Raw genomic sequence first — 17,167 nt, forward strand, 5'->3', positions numbered from 1 at the left:
AGGTACACAAGGAGAAATAGTTTATAGGTAATATAACATCAAATATTCCAAGTGCACGGATGACGTTCATTCCCATTCGATTCCGTGGCTGATGATTTATGGGTGACTTCAGAACGAAGTATATATAATATATCAGTTCTCACTTCTAACCCACTTTTATATTCAGCCTCTCAGTGTAGGGAATAGGCGCAATTTGCGGCCATGGCAGTCGCATCAAGGGATCAGTCAGCTCAGGGATCAGGGATAAGTTTAATCTTGCGATATGCGTAAGCGTGCAAATTGCATCGATTACGCATGGCGGGGAGGAGAAAGAGACGGGAAGATCGGATCAGAAAGAGAGCGCTAGATGGGACAAAAGGTGCAATAAAACCGAGAACCCGTGCGGATGAATGAGAAGCGATGGAAGGAGCGACCTGGGGCGTGAGGAAAAAGCAAAATGGTCGACAAATTGATCGCCGAATTAAGCGAGAAGGAGATGGAATGCGTCGGAAAGAGACAGAGGACGGCCATCAGGAGCAGCTGCTTTTTTCCACATGCACAAAGATCCTTGTTTTGGGCTCGTATTTGCGTAAACAAGGCCACACTTTGGTCAGGGCTGTTTGATATTGGCACAATATAAAACCAAGTGAGAAATCAATTGACAGATATCCTCCAAACAAGTTCTGGTTAGAAGCCTTAAGCCTCAGGCAATTGCTTTGTGCAGAAAGTCTGATGGTTTAATTATTTGGCATTTAAATATTGTCTAGGGAAAATAACGATTAAGTAAATAGTACTTTAATATTTGTAAACCTATTTTTCTTTTCTTTCCGGTTAAAGTATTCATTATAATGTATGATAAAGAAACATATATGTCTGTGTATGTAAACGATGTTCTTACGACTTTTATTTGAGTTATATATCTTTAAATACAATTTGTTTATCCATATGTCTTCCGAAAAGTCAACTCAAAAACAACTCTCCTTTTCTAACTGTTTTAGGCTGTCATAATTGTTCATTTTGATTTGATGTGCAATTAAAAATTTAAATTATGTGTCCTGAGGATATTTTAGGGGCGAGTGGGTGGAAAAAAATGAAAGGCCAGTCAAATATTTGTCAAGTGGAAATGGCAGGGAAAACATCCTGAACGAAGGAGGTTAAAAAGGGATCCCGGTTAAAGGCAATCCCATTGGCAAGAACTTTGCTCTTTACCGAAAATTACTTCAACTCAATTAATTAGCCAAGTTTCCTTTGCAGACCCACCTTCCACCGTTCTCATTCTTCTTTGGGCTTTTTTGTTGGCTTAACTCTTTCTAGGCAAATCTCGCAAATCAAAATATGGCCTCCGATTCGACTGTGGACAGAACTCATGCCGCTGTTTCAGATGCTTCTGCTCCAACTCGATGTATGCGTCACCTCAGACAAAGCCAAACAAATTGGCAAACAAACAAATCGCGAAAAAGAAATAGAATCAGACAAATGTTAGGATTGCAAAGGTGGGAAAAGGGATATATGGCCCCAGGATTGGATAGCACAGAAAGAAAAGAAACACAAAAACGATCAAATACTTATTAATTATACTTAATTTATAATATATAACTATACTTATAAACAATGTCAAGACTTTCCATCTTAGGATGCTTTATAGCCATAAATTGATTGATATCAATTTGGCATTTTTTATAGGCATTTTTCATTAGTTCAAATGTTAACAAATTTGTTAACATATTGTCTTTAAACTGTGTAGTTGTGGGGCTCGTTATGAAGATTTTTTGTCAGTGTAGATGCAGCTCCTCTGGAGGCTCTGTTTTGCAGCGTGTGTGGCGTGTTTGTTTTCCTCTGAGTTGCTCCGGCCTGTCGTCTTTTCTCGTCGCATTCCCTATTTCCTTGTTATCCCCGTGTTCTTTGGGTATTTGCCATGTTGTCTCGAGCATAAAAAACTAAGCAAAACAAAACCGCCATCAAGGTCCTGGTCCTAGTCCTGTTTTTGAGGTCCTGTATCTGGGCTCCTAACGATTTCGCTGATCGTTTTCCCGGTCGCTTTTCAATTGACCGTTGCAAATCGCAACAAAGATCAGCCGGGATAAGCCCCGTTGTATGGCAAACAGAAAGAGAGAGCCAGGAGGTTTCCCCACTCCATTTTCCATTTTCCTGCTCATTTTTTGTTTCGCTTTTTGTCCTTTTTCCATCACACTCCCCTCAGAAGAATGAAATGCTTTCTCCGCCATACTATTCTCATTTTTCTCTTTGTTTTTGAGCGGCGATTGGTGATGCGCATTTGATTGCTTCGATCCTCGGATTTCAGTACATCCCCCGAACCTGTTATCCCACTGTTCGTGCTTAAGTCCTTGGAAAATCGTTTTTTGCGCCTTTTCCATTTCCTTTTCGACTAATTGCGAGAGAAATCTGCTAAGTCCTTCGGACCAGGACTAGATTGAGATTCAGATTGAGGTTGAGATTTAGATTGATTTCAGCAGCAGCAGCAGCAGCCGGACCAGTTGCTGCATCTGAATAAAAAGGGTGTGAAGTGGAGGGCCACTTGAAAAATCTCGTTATCCTGTCAGCAGCAGAGCCCTGGCTCCTTTGGCTGGGAAAACTGCCAGTCATTTATGAGTTTGCTTCTGGTTTGGTAATGTGGGGGAGAAGCAATGGGTGCCAAGTGCTTCGGCAGCTGTCCTTTTTGCCTGCAGTCCGCATATCGCTTACAGTCCAAAAGCAGATGAAAGAAGGCAGCCAGCGATTCAGTTTCTGATTCTGTCACAGGGTGTGCACTGAAAAAAAAATTCTTTAAACAGAATTAACTTTTAAAGTTTTTAAAAGGACCAAAAATGGACCAAATGAAATGTAAACTAAAAAAAAAATACTCGCGTCAATCAATTAAAATAATAATCAAGATGATTATTTTGTTAGTTTCAATTCAACTTTAATTGATTTAAAAAGAGCATGAACTCCGGCACCTATACATTTTCCTTATATTCCGCCTGCGACAAGAACTGCGAAAGAAAAGGCAGAGAACAAGGAACAGGATCCGGAGCAGGCAGCTCTTTTGTTGGGCTTAGCACTAGTCCAGGTCGCATTCATTTTCAGGCTGCGAGAAAGCACAACGCCCGAACCACTCAAAACGCCTCGACGGGACTCAATTGTGTTTGAGATCAATTTGCAACTTAATTGAAATCCATTTAAAGTAATGAGAGTTACTAACTTGTCCTGCCCCGACCCTAAATCCTTTCGCTACCCTCCGCACTTCATTGTTTTCCCATCAGCACTGCTATTGCTACCCTTTTCGGTGGCCGCAGGCTTTATTTTGATCCCGTGCTCAAGAATTATAATCCCACGCTGCACAGTAGTGGCCGAGATACAGATACCTGTGGCGGCATCCTCCCATCTTCCGATTGTTCCGATAGTCCTGATTGTCTTGTTGTCCTGCGGCCACATATCTATTTGCGAGCCATGCAAATGCAAATTGTCCCTAATGTAGCTCAAGTAAGTAGCAATCGCCCAGCTCCCCGCGGCGAGGATTCTCCTTGGGATTTTCGAGTGGCCAAAAGGGAACTGGTTCCAAATGGACGAATTAAAAAAAATCATTTTTATGAGGCACTCTTAAAAATTAAACAAAAGTTATGGTTTCATAAACAACTTAATTTTCCTGTGTAACAGAATCATTAATCATTTTATTTAATTGCTGTATTGTTGATTTTATACACAGGACATCATTAAGTTTATATGTACATAGATGAACATAATACGCCATCCTGACCAAGGTCGTCTATAAGTTTTAACTCACCAAAATCTTAAATTATTTCAATGTAAACTCGAAAACAGTCAACATTTACCGAACTAGTTTACAAGCTCCAGCACACATAGGATCCACTCGAATTAAATTCGTTGTTTTTGGCTTTGATGCGCGCAGAAAATATGCAAAATAAAAGCGGGCGAAAAAATCGCTGGCCAAGTCCATTAAAAGGGAATAAGTGCGTGCAAATCCTGGCCGCAGGATGTTTTTCATATTATCAGAACGCATATTACTTCATCGGAAATGAAGAGCTTTCGCTTCCCCCGCTAGTTGCCAAAGTAAACATGTGTGAAGTGCTCGGGAAAAGTGAGGGATGATGGGCGGGATGATGGCCATGATATCCATATCTGAAGCCGTATCCATAACCATAACCACGCGCCTTTTTCGCTACACTAAAACCGCAATACAAACACACCCACACCCACTTAAGAGCCGGAAAAAGAACGAGCGGCACAGGATATGTTGGATGGAATGTACTGTGCACCACATTCAAGTTGATCCCCTTGTAAATCTCTAAATTGTTTTATGAACATATTGGCCGGGAAGGTGTAAACCTAATTTTCCTTTATGAACCGGACGAGGCAGGTAAAGTGGAAGTGCATCCATACCCGGACTTTTTGTTCCGGCTCAGCAGGATGCACTCCATATCAATCTGTCCTTTGTTTGGCCGCCTCATTTAAATCGTACCGCTGGCCAATTTGCATTCGCACTACAGCCAAATTGATCCGCCCTAATCCCAGTTTTAGTTTTGGTTCCCGAACTCTTCTTCGTTTCTTCGATTCTTTGACCGACCGACCGATAGACCAAGATTTATAAGCACGGGATTTGAATTTGCTAGAAAAACAAAACTCCTCTGCCTTTTCCTCTGGCTTTAGCCTTACCCTGGCTTGGCTCTATTTCTGGCTGGGATTGGCTTGGATCTGGATTTTGACCCGATCCGGCTTGGCTTCTGCTCCGGCTTTAACTTTGCGCTTGCCCTTTGCCGGGAAGGTTTGAACCGGAGTTTTGAAGTCAGTCGGTTGACCGAAAAAAGGACTTTAAGAAGTTGGTCTGTAGAGCATGGAAAAATAAGTGATTTATCATTTAAGAAATTAGGATATTTTGTTGTGATAAGTATATATTTTAAAAATTAATCAAATTGAATTTTAATAATTTAAAGTTTGTGGCATAATGCCAAAATTATTAAATATTTTAAATTGTGTAATATGTTGTATTGATTTTAAAGATACATTTTATAAAATCTATGATATTCAGAGTCAGAAATAATAAATTAATTTTTCTAAGTGCGACGCGGGGGCGCCATCTGTTGTTCCCTTTAGCCCCTGTACCTGATTTCTGGTAACAGTAAACTAGCGCCATCTGGAGAACGCTTTGGTTGCAATCTGTATGCAGCACTAGAATTAACAGCTGTTAAAGTCCGATAGACGATTTTTTAAATAACAACAATCGGTATTTTTTACTGATTTTTAAAAGATATAAGTTAAAAGATACAAATAAATCTACAAAATGCACAATCAAAATTATATTGAACCATTATAAAAACGTTATATATGGGCCATCCTAAAAACTTCAGTGAGACGGTCGCTCGATTTCAGTGTCTGGCAACACATTGGAAAAGTTGGCAACACTGCAATGTTGCTATTGTTTTTGCTAAGAAGTAAACAAAAGGCGACGAATGTTTGGTTTTTCCTAATAAAAGCCAATGGAGGATACGACATCTGGGGAAATGGCAAGGAAAAGAAACCGGAACAGAAGCAAGCAGCGCAGACGAAGGCATAAAAGTGAGGGAAAACCAAAGCCACAGACATCTCGAGATCAGTGGACCAGTGTGTCTCAAAGTAACAATAATAGCTATTAAGAAGTTGTTTTGCAATGATAACCAAATTGTAAACTCCGTTATAACAGTACACCGAAGCCTTTTTGAATGGCACCACAATCATGTTAGGAGCCTCTGCCCTGAGGTTAATACGAATCTGGATCAGGACTTGGAGGATATTCCCGAGGAAGCCGGAACCACGCACTGCCTGGATTACGTCTACGAGAGTTCCTCCTCCGAGGAGGAGCTCGAACCCATTGACGAGGGATATCTGAAATTCCTGGAGGTGACCATTAAGCATCAGCAGGAACTCAGGGATCGACGAGCTGCCCAAACCACCGACTCTTTAGATTAGGATTAGCATGTTTAGGATGAAGCATGTTTAGGCCGATGAAAACCTACAGTTAAACTTCTACACTTCTCAAAAAGTCGATATTCCTCTGAATCATGAATATCTATATTTGTGTGGAGTGTGAAAAAGAAGGTATACATAAAACTGTATACAAATTTATCTTACAAAAAATATCTTAAGTGGAATTTTATATTTTTAAGCTCAACTTTGTAAGTTTGGTATTTATTTTTGCTAAACAGTAAATTTACCTATTATATGCCATATTTTCTTATACATATGTATCACCTTGTCTTAAATGTATTGAATATACATATAAGAATGTTTTGATAACTAAATATTTATACACGATCCTCACTGAATAATAATGGTGGTGTTCATACTTTGCCAACCTAACTGAAGGCCTAAGGGCTAAAATCAAAACTTGCGTAGGATGAGAAAGCAACTGTACTTTAGTTCCCGGAACTCCAGCTTGTCTCTGATATTCTGCTTTTCTCACATGACTCCACTAATGAAGTTGTGCGAAGTCGCGAGTTTTTTGGCCAAAGGAGACGCACATTAACCCGGCCAAGACTAATGCGATGTCATTTATAATCGCGCAGGGAGAACCAGAAGAAAGCTTCAAATTGGGGCATGACTAAAAAGGGGGGGTTTTTCGGTAGGATGAGGATGAGGAGGACCATTTGTGGGTCAGAGCCAATGTCTGTGGCTCGTGTGGGCGTGGCAAGTCGGGCATTAGCCAACATTTTTCGGCACTTCAGCAGAAAACCTAATTAAGACGTCCGACTTTAAGTGGCAATGGATTTTCTTGGCTTGTGTATGTCTCCATCCTCTCTCTCCTGACCAAAAGTCTCCTCCCCCGGATCTCTTTTCCAACCTCCTCCTCATTCTCCACTAAAATCACGACTGGCGACGACAACTGCGAACGACCTTTCTAATGCCCGGCCACTGCATAAATCATGGCCCAAATGGCGGCCACCTGCAATCGGCAGCAATAGCAGTAAGCCAACAGTAACTGCAAGTGCACTGTAAGAAATCTCAATACTTAATTGTCTGTAAAGTTTACATTTAATTCTCATTTCCACTAAAGGAAGTTATGATTATACCTATCATTGCCTGGAAAACTTGAAATATATTTCAAATTATGAGTTTACCCAAGTCCATAGATCTTAGCTCTTCAAAAGCCATTTGTTGTTAAATGATTCTACATTCTCTCAGTGTAGCTAATAAAGCTTTGCCTGCATCGCAAACGGAAACTGCAACTATAACTTAAGCTAAAACTTAAAACTGGGATGGGATCTGGGGAATCACAGTTGGACATTCACCAAACGGGAGCGATAAAAGTTTGGTAAAATTGAAATTGAGATTTCAATAGAAAGTTCATAAAATCGTTTCTTTATAAAGTAAGCCATCCCACTGGAGGCATAAATTAGCATCAGAAGCTTAGGTTAATTTTTTGTTTTTAATTGTTAATATCGGCATTAACTAGTTTAAGAAGTCATAAAGGCTACTTCTTCTTCTGCTTCTTTGAAAGGTTAAAAGGAAATCAGGTATCTTTTACCGACCTTTAACACATGGTAAGTTTTGATGACATGACTTCTTGGGGATTTTTGATTAGTCCTAGCCTATAGCTGGAAACAACCGAGAAGTCATAGAAGTGGGGAACGCCGTAAAGCAACCACAGAAGCCACAGAAGCCGCCGCGCAAAATGGCTACCTTGAGGGCCAGGCCCAGAGAAAAAGCGAGAGAGTGTGAAGGAGAAGCCTCTAATTAAATGGGTGTACCTGTTGAATATGGCTAATAACCAAAAGGAGGAGGAGAAACGACGGCAGCAACATGAGGAGCTCATGCGAAAACAAACTGGCAAAAGGGCTGTGGCCACCTGTTGCTGTTTTAGTGGCATCTCTGTCTTTGGTGTTTTCTCGTTTTCTCCCTCTTTTTTATACGACGCCATGTTGCTTGTAGATTTGCATGATACTGCGATCGCACACCCCCAACTTCTCAGATTTTGCAAGACATCGCGGCATATGAATATTTTATGAGCTGGCAACCGGCTGTTTTGGAGGCCAACCGGCGACAGTCGGGGAGCATTTGAAGTGCCAGACAAATTGTTGCCTACAAATCAATTAAATTGCTAATCAACAGCGACAACAAACAAAACGGCAGCAGCAACAGCAACAGCACCAGCAGCAACAGCAGCAGCAGCAACTGTTGCAGCCACGGCAGCAACAAATCGTGTATTAGGCTCACAATTTAATGGAGCCGCATTCCAGCGGCAAAGTCAGCAGCCATTGTTGGTTCCCTACCGCCACAGCGACCACAAGAAATGCATAAACATATTGCATATTTTTTCCCCCTATTTTTTGTTTTTTGGGCGCTGGGGAGATAAGTAAAGGGGCCAAACACAAAACAAAGCTGCCAGGCTCTTGGACACAAACAAGTGCGCCGCAATTGGGCAGTTAGGAGGGGTTACGAGGGGCAACAGGGGGTTAAATGCGGGGTTAATGGGGTGCCGGAGGGAGGAGAAGGGAGGAGGAACATACGGTCAGAAAAAGAACAAAACTAGCACGACCCGAAAAACCAAAGCTGTGCCACAGCAACAGAAACAGAAGCAACATGGAAACACCGCAGGCGGCATTTGACAAAAAGTAAACTAACCACATATGAGCATGAATATATTGAAAAGGGAGCTGCGGAAGAAGCCAACTAAAATGGTGGATAAGGTAAGCTAAGGCTGAACTAGATGCCAGAAGAAGGGGAAGGAATACTGAATAATCATTGGGAAAATAAGCTCAGGCTTGTGGCACCACCCACTGGTTGGGTTCTCATCGCCCCAAACGATACCCAACTGCACGGCATTCAAGAGCAGGCCGCTGTCGAAATTCATTTAATATCAGAACCCTGATTTCGATTCCTAATCCGATGCAGATTTAAGCTCGGTCTGAGACTGGCTCTGGGCAGCAGTTTCAGGTTACCACGCATGTGGCTTTTTCAAGTCGTTCTCCATTTGTCGCCTGGCACTTTTCTAACTTGCTGTGGGAAAAGGAGTGGCGCTGGAGGATGGGGGCTGCAGTGGATTGGGACTGGGATTGCGGGGATACTCGAGAAGAGGGTTGAGAAGCGTGAGAGCCGACAACAAACTGCGCCTGCGCACGCGTTCAATTAGCTGCAAATTGCAAATCGTGCGGCGCATGCGCAACGTCCCGATGCGATGTCGCCACAAACGGCGGCAACATGTTGCTGCTGCTGCAACAGAGCACACAGAAAAAAATATGCAGGTCGATTGGATGAGGTAACTTCAAAACTAAGGGATCAAATGAAAGTTCTAAAAAGAAATGCATTTGATCTTTCGAACATTTTAATAAAATTAACTTATTCGTGGAATTTTCATGTACCACAAGGTTTTTTGTTAGTGCACGACAACGGCAAGAGCGCAACAGCAATACCAACGGCAACAGTTGCTAATGTGTTGTCAACAAAACTCATGTTGACAGCAGAATCGAAAATATTTCATTTCAAATTTGTGGTGCTGCAAGTTGCAGGTGTGGGAAAGAGAAAGGCTCCAGGGAGGTGTCGATGTCCACTGTTAATTGGGTGGATTGCCTGTTTTTAGGGGGGCCGGTGGGTGGAGCAGTGGTTGGGGTTGGTGGTTGCCTTCTGAGAGACACATCCTGTCGTCGGTTGCTACTTGCAACCATAACTCAGTGGTCGCCACTGCGGGAGCATTTGCATGGAGGGAATCGCATTTCTTGGGGAAAGATTCGAATGTTACTGCTGAGTGAATGATAACTGACAGTTGAAACAGCCAGCCAGCAGCAACAAGCAGCAGCAGCAGCAGCAACAATGCAGCAACAAACATTGCAGTCACTGCGACAACATGTTGCTGCCGCATCCTGAGGGAAGTGGCTTGTTTTTGTGGCCTCCTCTCTCGGTTCCTCGGTTAAATGTCAATAAATATTGGCAATGCTCTGCCCCAGACGCTGTCATTGTCATGGTCGCTGTGGTCGCCCCTGCAGCAACCAGGCACTTGTAAAAATACATAATTAAATGGAGGCTTAACTGGTTATTAAAAAAGGTACATGCTATGTGTTTAGCCAAACAAGTCTTAACCAATCTGTGTTTTGATAGCGACCGGAATACTTATACACAACTTAAGATGTTGAAAACTGGAGGGACCATTTTTAAAGTTTTATTTTGCTCAGTGCAGCAGCTGCTTGGAATGCCTGCAATGATCTCGCGTTGTGGTTCGTTTCTGCCAATTCAGAATGCGCACATAAATTCTATCAAACAAGCAAATGGAAATATTAAGGAAATTTAGACATGCTATCCTAAAGAGCGAGAATGTGACTCCCCTCGGGTGCGGAAATAGAGAGGACCTGTGGAGGATCCATGGGATTGTGAGGAGGCTGGAAAGTCAAAGCGACCGCCGCCAATTTAGAGGCGCGGCATTGGCAATCCGCGGCATAATACCAGGCAGTATTATGGCCAAAGTCAAAGGCTAGACCGAGTGAGTGGTTGGCTGAAACCGAAACCAACCGCAGAGCCACATACATCATTTTCACACCAAAAAGCAATCGAGGGGAAAACCTCAAGGCGAGAATTATGAGCGACAACACACGGCAACAACAAATGACTGCGAGTGAATTTGCAGCTAATAATTTACACAAAAGCATTTTTAATCATCCAAAGCGAGGCAGCTATGTGGCTCCTTCGCCTCCTTGGCATCTCCCCAATAAATTGCCAACGTGCCAGCGACAAAGTAATCAATCAGCGCGGTCAATAGTCAATGATCCCGCTGCGAAGGATCGTGGATATGGGAAGGGGAATCTGTAGGATCGGAGGATGATGCATTTCGGAGCAGCGAGCACTGAGCTGGCATTGTGTCAGTCACAGCAGCAAGAGCAGCAACATCAGCCACATCAGCCACATCTGCAACATCAGCAACTGCAATGGGAATGCGATGCAATGCCAGATCATTGATAATGATCAGCGGCATCGACATCGGCAGCTCCGGCTGAGGAAACACATCTAGAGTGCAACCTCCTCCAAATGAGAAAATCAACTCCGCAGCTCAAAGTATGCGTAATGGCCCCAGGGAGCTTCGGAGCCCCGAAGATGCTCTATTCTCAATTCTCCGTTTTTCCTCCGGTGGGGGAACAACTGGCAGCGGTTGTTTGCCTTTTGCCTAGATTCCGCGCCGGCGAATCCGCGATGAGAAAATGCGTCATAAATGCGTAAACCCGACGACAGCAGTCACCGAAAGAGTTGGTCAGTGATGGGCCATTGCGTAATGGATTGAAACTGAAATTAACTACTAAACTCAGTTCTATTTACTGGATTTCTACGTAGCTATTTTACCATATAATTGCATTCACGGTGGTCGACATTTATTTTTAATATAAACGATCACGATCACATGATACTTCCATCTCTAGGATGCCTCAGTCGCCTTGGCAGTCTTCATCATATTTAATGGTTGTGTGATAATATGCCACGTTGCTGCTGCTTTGGATGTTGATGTGGATGTGGATGTGGATGCCACTGGTGGTGGCTGTTGCTACTTGCTTCTTGCTTGGCCATAAAGAGTCCGAAGTTGCAGTTGCGCAAATGCAACGCAAAACTCAATTAAAGAACGCATTGCAGTCATGATACTCCCGGAGATTCTGTTCTGCTGTCCCTCCTCCAGTGCCGATGCGATGATCATTGGATCCGCGCGATGCGATGCGATGATGATGAACAACTGACATTGAAGTGCCAGATCGACAACTGAACGAAGCCATGCTCATAAATATGGTTGCCCCATGCCCATACCCATACCCATACCCATCCCCATCCCCATACCCATACTATGGGTATAGCCATATACCCACACTCCATTGCCATTCCCGTTCCCATCTGAGGCCATCTCCTCCATTGCCTGGCTGTCGTCTACAAGTTGGTTATTAGTCGAACGGAATGTTGGCGATGCGCGTTAATTAACTCATCAATTTTTTTTCGCAGGCCCCTTCGCTTTTTCGCCACCCGAGTGTCTGATGGATGCATTTACTCCTACTTAGCATTGTCCGAGGGTAAAAGGATCTCCAGCGAGTGGTCGTGGTTCTGGTTCCTTTGTGCGAGGGCTTATCCTCAATTGACACAAAGCTCCCGGCAATCCAATCAGCTCGTGTGAGGTGGCATTTTCGTATTTTTTCATTCCATTTTTTCCCGCCTGTCAGGGAGGCCTCTTGTTTCGAGGGAAATTAAGTACCTACTAGAATGTAGTTGAAAATGTCTTTAATAATGACAGCAACTATGTGTGGAACTTGAAAAGCGCGTAAGCATCATCGGCTGCGGGAACACGTTCGTGCTGCGCTGCTCTGCCTCCTTGTTGCTGCCCCTCTTGGCCGTGTGTGCAATAATCTGGAACGTCATTTTTATTGCTGCCACTCGCATTGGGGCATTCCTGCCTTCACTATGTGGGTATCCCACTCCTTCGGCTCCCAGCTCTGCAGCTCTCCAGCTCTCCAGCTTCTCAGCCTGCTCGTTGTCATCTTAAGCAATCATCTCATAATCGGCAGTGGCAGTAGTCGAGGCCTCCAACCTGAGGCTGAGCTTTTGTGATGTGCGCTCGGGCTTCTCCGGGCTTCCCTGACATCTCTACACCGAGAACTAATTATACTTATAGCTAATATAGGTAATCATACATAGTAATTTAATCAAATAAATGGCTGTTTTTAAAGCAAGCTCATATTTGTGAGACCTCCCTATTCAAAGTTAGGGAAAACAGGTCGATTCTATCTTACTAAATAGCTTTCCCATTTTTGATCTTGCCAGATTATATTTGTTTTTCTCAGTACATACGATTCCCTGTCAGCAAATCCCCTCCAGAGTTTCCAGATCTGACACATCTGCAGCGGAGATGTGTGTGCCTCAAAGAGCTCCGGACTGATATAAATCTAAGAAGAGCGGATCTGGAGCGCGCTTTTTTGATTGATTGCTGCGAGTACTTTTTGTCGCTCCTGTTTTTGGTGTTAATAATAATTATTATCGGAGATGTTGGATGGATCGCATTCAATGCCGAGCAGCAGGGCGGAAGCGACTACTGTTAGTCCTTGGAGAAAACGTGAGAATTCTCGGTGGAGCCTTTGTCACTCCAGATTGCGTCATGCCGGCGGGACTTCTCTTTGCCAATCCTAGACTTGCACGTACTAAGAAATTGCTTGGAAGTAAAAGAAAATCAGAGGAAGTTTAATTTTAGTTAGAAGGAAATTAGAAATTAGTATTCCTTGTTATTTTATTCCGATTCCATTCCCTATTAAATAGGTTGGCTTATCTAGATACCGCAACCATACCATTATTTTTATTTGCAGCAAGAAAGTCCCTATAATAGGAGAAAAGCAGAATAGTATGGGCATGGCTGAGTGCATCATTGATTGTTATTGAGAGTGGGAATGAGATAGACGGCAACATTGACGTGTGTGGCATGTGGGCAAATTTGTTGTTGCTGCTGGATATGCTGCTAGTTGCTGCGGTTGCAATGTGGCCGTTGTCATTGGCCGCGGCAACAATGCGGCGGCGCTGCAATTTAAATAAGTGCCCGGCAACAGAGAACATTGAACATAATTGCCTTTTACTTTGTTTCGTTTTGCCTTGTTTGGTTTGTTTTTTCACTCTGTTTGGTTTCTAGCGCTCTCGTCGCCTCATTTCCTTTCCAACACGAAGGTCAGCGGCCACAAAAGCAGTTGCTACGGTCCGGTCACTTGCAACCAGCAACATCAGCAACATCGGCAGCATCGGTGGCATCGGCAGCATCGGTAGCATCAGCCAAGTCGGCCACGTCGGCGGTACGGCAGCAACACCAGCAAGCACCGCCTTTGGGGCAGCCGCTTACAAGCGCTGCGAATTCCGCTCACTGTCGCCATAATTGTTCGCTCCTTTAACCCCTTCTTGCCCCTTTTTTGGCTGCGACATGTTACAGGCAATTGATTGCTGCCGCCGCCGTCTGGTTAATGAGGCCGGAGGAGCTTAGGGGTAGTTCAGGGGAGGCCAAGAAAGTCCGCGGGCCGGAGCATCTGCGGCATGTGAGGTGTCTAAATTAGCTGGGAACGCGTTTTCGGCTGTCGCCAGCAATCAAAAGCGGAATATCCGCGTCCCCTTGTAATTAGGGGAGACCAAATACCAAAGAACCCAAGCGGCAGCTTTAGTTTCAGAATAACCAAAAAAGAACCAAAGAAAGAAAAGTCGAAGCAAATGAACGGAAAACGTATACTTATATACATATGTGGAAAACAAATTCTACAATGGATTATAGCAAGAAAAAGATTTGTAAATAAAATAATTCTTATAGTCTGCTAAGGATCCATCCTCAACGCCTATAAAATTAAGCCAGCTCTTAATTGGCCGTCTTATGAACGAAATTAGTTCTAATTTTGCACCACTCGGCAGGCAAAAAAGAGTCTGCAGAAGCAGCTACAGTAGCTGCGAGGCAACTCAAACATTTGTCAGCAACTTTGACTCCAAATCGGCATCGGAGTTGCAGTCGCGGATTCCAGGTCTGTTGCAAATAATAAAAATCGGTAGCAATTGCAATTGTTGCTGGGCACAAAGGGAAGCAGAGCGTTGGACATGGGGATCCAAATCCAAATCCGAGGCCGTGGCCATGGTGGTGCGGTGGTGCAACATGTTGATCACTGATACCGTCTGCACGATTCGCAGCCAGGGCAACAGGTAGAACCGAGAGTCCATCTCTCTGCTGCAGCCTCTCCCGATTTCTTCTTATTCCTGGGCTTTTTCTGTTGGTTTTTGTTGATCTGGCAACTTCATTATTTGACAGCGCACGACTTTGATATGAAACCGAGAAACTGAAACCGAGGAGCAGGACTGGCGGGTGGTGGGCAGGCACAGGAGCAGGAGCAGAATTCTTTCAAATGTAAGAAAAACCGAGGAACAGCAGACTCAGCGACAACTTTTTTGGCCAGAAACGGAATATTGTTGTAATCAATTTTACAAGTTTTTATTTATGGTAACATTGCGCCGCATGTGGCAACTGTTTTTGGACTAAAAAGTCAGCAGAGTCACTCGCAGTTGTCTTCGTTGCTTCTCTGCTGGTGCTGGTAGGTGTCCTTGAGAGACCGATTAAATAGGTAATTCTTATTCGATCCTAAAAAGTAAAGAAAAAGAAATAAAATTGTTGTCAACAAATTTGTCTTAAGCTCAAACTATGCGACGAACCAACCAACCAACGAACTCTAACCAAAACAGCAAGCGTTCAATGGAAAAATGAGACTTCTGAGAAGTCTGAGAAATGTTTTTATTTTCCTTTTATCCCATTCCCATTTTTCTCACTGTGTGCAGACTTATGGCCGTGCTTCAACGGACCAACTGACACCTAGACACATTTTTCTGTGGCACAAATCAAAAGGCAACCATTTTCACTTTCAATTACAGCAATTAAAGCGAGCAATGATAATAACTTATTTAAGCAGCAGGAGAAGGAGGAGGACGAGGGCAGCCGGCGAGGATCGTGGACCGCGGATCGCGGATCGGAGATCGTCGCCAAAAGCGGACACGCAGACGCATCGCAAAAGTAAAACAACAAGGATGGAAGAAAAACTAGTTCAGGCTAAAAACAGGTCCCCCTCTCCGATCGACCTTGTTTTCACCCCCCTTGGTGCGCCTCTCAGTCACGGCATGCGCAAATTGAATTTTCGAGAACTATGCAACACTCATACGCCCCGTGGGTCCACTGACCCCCTTTGAGCCCCCTTTCCGCCGCTGCAATTGCGGAATAAACGTTTTTTAATTGAATTCGAATTCTGGGGCCATCGCCATCGCCTCCGCCTTCTCCCATCCTCCTGAGGATCCCCTTGCTCCTGTTGCCTCGCTTGTTGTCCTCGGATCGCTGTTGTCGTCGCTCGGTTTGAAGTCATCGCTACAGTTGGAGTTGCAGTCGCCATCGCCCAGTGGCTCACTTACAACTTGGCCCCGCTGGCCATCCTTTTTGAAGCCTCCTGTTCTGCTCGTTTGTGTCTCAATGATCTAACTATGAAAGGTACATTAGCTACATCAACAGAAAAGTAACTAGTTAGGCTAAAAGCGTTTTTAGGTAATAATAATAAAAGACTACTTTTCAGAGACTGACCTCTTATATATACAAAATTAAATTATTATAAGCCTTCGAAAATAAACTAATATTTAATACTAAAAATATGAATTTAAAAGGTGTAACCTTAAAGTATAACTTTTGAAGCCCATTTCTTAAACTTCTTTCCGTATGCTTAGCTTCTGTAAAAACCAAACTCTCGAATTTAGGGCATTTTATTATCGTTATGGATTTCTTCATTTGATCAGTCCTGTTTTTGTTTCCTAAAGTTTGCTGTGTTTTTTATTGTTAATTTATAGATTTTTTGTGTGGTGGCTGCTGTTGTTGCTTGGAAGAAATGCCTTTGACTTGGTTTCGTTGTCATTAAAACGCGCGATGGGACACCGACTTGTTGTTGCAGTCAATGTTTTTGTTGGGCGATCCTCGATCGTTGATGGTTGGCTCTTCCTCTTCCCGACTATCATGCTTGATTTTAGTCGTTCGTCTTTTAAATAAAAATAACGATAAATCAAAGGTCGGCGTTGAAGCAAGCAGAACCCAGCCCAAAGATCATTTCGTGGGATCTGTTCTGGCCTGTAGCCCTGATTTCCCACTTCGCAATAAGTGGTTAAGCCTTTAACTGCATCCAAGAATTCATCCAAAGCCATTTCAATTAAAAAGAAAGGCTGCCACCCACCAACAGGTGGCAACACAAAGAAACAACAACCACCATTTTAGATACGATTGGGAAATACCAGTCGAGTACCGAGCCAAGTGGGTCAAAATAGCAAGCTGGCTAAAGATGCACAGACATCTAAAGGCAGGATTAGGCAAACAACATTTTCTTATAATCTATGATCAAGGAAGGTTTGTTTGGGTAGTGTTTTATTGGTTTTATGTAAGCTGAACAGTAAGTGAATTATTCTTATCCCGTACCAACTTCCTGAGTGTTTAAAACCCCTAACAGGGTAACTCAGCAGCATCTACCTTATTGTTGAGCCTCGCTCCTTTAATTTTTGAGGGGGCCATGGGAACCTGGTGCAGAGGTTATCCAGTTGGGCCGAGGTTTTGCGATGCCATTGTGGGTTTAATTAATTACACCCAGTTGCCGATTGCCGCTGGCTTTCTTTCTCTAATGTCTGCAACTCCATTTGCTTGCCTTATGCTGGATGC

General features: G+C 43.5%; 1 protein-coding gene across 1 annotated transcript; it reads left to right on the forward strand.

Moving 5' to 3' along the window:
• Nucleotides 1-5,397: 5,397 nt before the first annotated feature.
• Nucleotides 5,398-6,106, forward strand: LOC122626505. The gene is made up of 2 exons (XM_043806789.1): nucleotides 5,398-5,607; nucleotides 5,675-6,106. The coding sequence occupies exons 1-2, from the start codon at nucleotides 5,472-5,474 to the stop codon at nucleotides 5,938-5,940; spliced, it is 402 nt and encodes a 133-aa protein (XP_043662724.1). The 5' UTR covers nucleotides 5,398-5,471; the 3' UTR covers nucleotides 5,941-6,106.
• Nucleotides 6,107-17,167: the final 11,061 nt, after the last annotated feature.

Source organism: Drosophila teissieri, chromosome 2L, assembly GCF_016746235.2.
Source record: "Drosophila teissieri strain GT53w chromosome 2L, Prin_Dtei_1.1, whole genome shotgun sequence".
Taxonomy (NCBI): domain Eukaryota; kingdom Metazoa; phylum Arthropoda; class Insecta; order Diptera; family Drosophilidae; genus Drosophila; species Drosophila teissieri.

Coding starts and splice junctions, on each gene's coding strand:
- LOC122626505 (XM_043806789.1), top strand. CDS start 5,472: ATGGAGGATACGACATCTGGGGAAATGGCAAGGAAAAGAAACCGGAAC. Junction 5,608..5,674: donor GTGGACCAGTGTGTCTCAAA/GTAACAATAATA, acceptor CCGTTATAACAG/TACACCGAAGCCTTTTTGAA.